Consider the following 4,003-nt stretch of genomic DNA (forward strand, 5'->3'; position numbering starts at 1 on the left):
TACCACCACTCAGTGCCATTACAAAATATTATTTAGACAAATCTTCAGTGATATCTACCATATTTCAAGTGATGTCTTATATGCTAGATATATAAAAAGACTAAGGAAACAAGGTCCTTGCACTCAACATCATATAAGCCTGTGGAAAATACAGACACATAATCATAAAAGCACATAAAAGGCCATAAGTGCCAAATTAGAAGTCTGTACAGATACAGTGGTAATGCAACAACCTGGAGAATTGTCATTGTAATAAACAGGGAAGAACTGTCCAAAAGCATGGAATGAGCTGTGTTCTTGATGAAAGAGCTCACCTGTGCTTCACAATTCCACTCACCACTGGGTTCATATTCTTGATTCTTTCAAAGTAAATCTGGAAAAAAACTCATTAATAGTTTTATTGGTTCATCAATTCCTCTAGTCAGCAAATGTTTATTGGTGATCTACTATGGTTCAGTAACCACTTTTTATTGAAAAAGCCACCAGTGAATTATCCAATGCAGTTCTGCTGTGAACCTGAGGGAATAACAGATTGTCTCAGCTAACATGTGAAGCTAAGAAATCAAGAATATACTAGTAGTAGACATTTCTAATCTCTGGATCAATGACAAGTGTCTCCAAATTTTAGCCACTGTTCTAGCTGCTGAGGATATGGGCAGGAATCAGGCTGGGTCCTAGTCCTCAGACTTTACAGTCTAACAGGCCAACAGTCATTCAGAAAGATGGATTATAATACTAGAAAGATGCTGAAAATACTTCCTGTTTTGCTTGGTGCTTCCACAAAAGGAACCCTAAAAAAGAAAACTCTGGCTAGCTGTTAGTCCCATGGTCTCTACAAACACACTTTCACCTCCCTTTTCCCAGTCAACAACTATTGAAGGAGGAATTGCTTTTTCTTACAATTGGACTCAACGGAATGGGAAGTGAGAGGTGCAGCTCTAGCTTCAGAGCCCTTTAAAGTTTCTGTCCCAGAAGGTGCCTCTAATGTTGCTGGTACTTTACAAGCTGCTTGTTCCTGCTCTTACACCCCCACCCCCTAATATTTATTTGATGTTTCTAAATATAAAACTGTTAAAATCTTTACAATTATTTCAAATGAAAATGTACTCCAACATGTCTTCTTGAAACTTAAAGATAAGAATAGGCACTTGTACAGTTGGGAAAAAATAGCCTTTAAAAAAACATGCTGAAAACAAATTTCTACCTCATGTCTGAAAGTATTAATTATCTTTGATCAATGTACAATTTTCTGGGAGGGGTATAAGCTGAAAGATTCATCTGCACACTTTCAGTGCAATCACCACATAAGTAATGCATGGGTGCTATGTAATGCTTCTGTATGCAGAAAATCCCAACTGTGTACTAAACTCATGGAGAATGGCGGTTATAGACACCATTCCATTTGCTACCATGTCAACTGTTTTCGTCTGAAGTTTTGGATTTCTCTTTCAAAATGAAAGGCTTTTTGCTTTTTCATTTAACCTTTTTAGACTGAACTCCAGAAGCACATATACCAAGAACTGCCCATGTGATTTTGAAAACTGAACTTACAGTGTGATGACTGTAAAGCATTCTGTTGTGATTTAGAAAAGAAAACCTTGGAAGTTTTACACATTGCACAAATTGAAGATATTTTGGCAATCCAAATATTTCTGAATAAAATAAAATACAGGCTAACAACTCTTAAGTGTTGATAAACATCAACACTGTATTTTTCAATTTGTCAAATACTTAGCATAAGAGTCAACACATGCGATTTTGCATTATCTCTAAGAATACCATAGATAAATTAAACCCCCCCAAGTGTTTGTGGCAGCATTTTAGGTGCAGGCAGTTTTCAACCCTAGGACTGAATGACTTCAAAGGCCCAATGTAGTTTCTACCACATCCGACTCTCCCTCATGAAACCATCATGTTTTACTTCTTTTCCACCACTCAGAGTACTGTTTGCCCACACACATTTACGATCGGCTAACTTCAGTATTAGCAGGTTATCAGGAGACACGCGTAGGAGAATAAAGGTAGTCCAGAAGAGACCCAGGTATCTCAGCTGGGAGTCCTGATGAGAAGCAAGCATCCAGGCGAATGTAAGAGTTTTTAGTTCAGCACCCCAAATAGAGTGCCGTGTGACACAACACGTTAGTTCTAAACCTTGAAGAGAGATTGCTCAGGTGTCCCTCCACTCTGGAAGTCTGAAACAGCTGAACATCAAGAAAGGTACCTCCCTCAGCGGGTGTCATCACCAGCTCCCGTTCCTGTGGTTACCCATAGTGGGAAGTTTACCTGGACCGTGGCTAAATCCTAATATGTGCAATAGCTTTCTTTCCAAAGCTAGTTTATGTTGAGAAAACCATGGTTGTTCTGGGGGGACTGAGGCAGGGCAGTGGGGGCTGGAAGTTGACCACGCTACACGTCCTGTAGGAATCGTTTCCCCGATAAGATTCATGGACGGGCTTGGCTAACAACACCTTCCTGAGAAATACGGACTCTCTAAAGCGGTATTTTGTTAAAGGACCTTAGGGCCACATGGGGAGTGGCCATTTCAAGTAAGCGGTCAAAACTTTGCAGTTGTGAGCAATGTTTTGCAAATCAAGTTATGTCCAGATGAATAAAGACATTTCTGAAAAGGGCAAAGGAGATCACTTTATTTCTGAAGATAACGTTATTGTCGAGCACGGCAAGAGCACAAGAAGTCAAAGTTCTTAAATATCTTTTAATGCAAAACGGCTCATTGAAACCAACTCCCACCACAGCAGGTCTTGCCCACAAGGGCTAATACTGCGAACGAGAAAACAACTTCAGAACGAACAGGAACGAAAGAGGCCAGACGACCAAGGCGATCAGACTGTAAACGCGTTTGCTACAAAACCACACGACTGGTGCCCAAGGTGCACACGCGCGCTCGCACACACACACCGCCCCGGGCCGGGCGGGCAGGTAAGGCACCGTTCAGAAGAGCCCCTGTGCACTAGCCCGTGCGAACGAGGTTAACCGGCAAGAAGCGATGCTCAACGCTTCCGAAAAACCGGCGACTTGTCCACCAACAGTGCCTGGCAAGTAAGTGAGACAGTTTGCAAGCGAGGGTGAGCGTCTGCCAAGGAAACAAAAGGCGCCCCCTCCCCCGGGGAGCCCGCACGGGCGCTGGGGGTGCGCGGGCACTGGGCGCTGCGGGCGGGCGGGCGGCAAGCGGGGGTCTGCGCGGGAGCCGTACATACTAGCGGTCGCTCCCGGGCACGGAGTTTCCGTTGGTGGGGGGACCGCCCAGCTTTAGTTTCTGCAGGTACTCGGCATGCACGGGCTTGTGGCACTGCAGGACCTTGATGGCATCTTCGATTTTGAACCACTCTCGCTTCCTGCCAATGCTCACCGAGTCCTCCCAGTCCTCCAGCACCTCGGTGACGGTCAGGACGTACACGTAGGTCCGGTGCTTGGGGTCCTGGTTCTGCTCGAAGACGCCCAGGAGCCGGCCCAGCGTCCCCTTGACGCCCGCCTCCTCATACACCTCTCGCACGGCCGCGCCGCTCGGCTCCTCCTCGGGCTCCATGCCCCCGCCCGGCACGATCCAGCGGTCCGGGTAGCGGCTGCTGCTCACCAGCAGCACCTCGTCCTCGCGCTCGCTGCGGAAGCACAGGCACGCCGCCCGCTTCTTGAAGCCCTCGGGGTCGTACGTGCGCGTCTGGTTCGGCTTGCACTTCATCCTCCAGGTTGCCTGCTCCGCGCTCGTCGCCGCGCCGCTCGCTCGCTCGCTCGCTGGGGTCGCGCCGCCGCCGCCGCCGCCGCGGGCTCAGCCGCTGCGCAGAGAAAGGGCCGCTGCGCGGGGGCGGGCGGGAGGGGAGCGCTGCAGCCCCGAGCCCGGAGACCTCAGACCCGAGGAGGCGGGGGCGGGGCGCGGGGCGCGGGGGGCGGGGCGGCCCGCGCGACTTCAGTCAGCCCGCCCTCCGCCCGGGTCCGAGCGGACACGCCGGCGGCCGCCGCTCCACACGCAGCCAATCAGCGGGTTCCG

The 4,003-nt window shown here is 48.6% G+C and overlaps 1 protein-coding gene across 1 annotated transcript; it reads right to left on the reverse strand.

Annotated features, from left to right (window-relative positions):
- Window positions 1-2,624: 2,624 nt before the first annotated feature.
- LOC102438651 (diphosphoinositol polyphosphate phosphohydrolase 3-alpha) lies at window positions 2,625-3,795 on the reverse strand. Its single transcript, XM_023760962.1, has 2 exons — window positions 3,216-3,795; window positions 2,625-3,050 (listed from the first exon to the last, which is right to left on the reverse strand). Coding segments are annotated over exons 1-2 (483 nt in total). The 5' UTR covers window positions 3,698-3,795; the 3' UTR covers window positions 2,625-3,049.
- Between the last annotated feature and the right edge of the window lie 208 nt (window positions 3,796-4,003).

Source organism: Myotis lucifugus, unplaced genomic scaffold (genome assembly GCF_000147115.1).
Source record: "Myotis lucifugus unplaced genomic scaffold, Myoluc2.0 scaffold_196, whole genome shotgun sequence".
Classification (NCBI taxonomy): Eukaryota; Metazoa; Chordata; class Mammalia; order Chiroptera; family Vespertilionidae; genus Myotis; species Myotis lucifugus.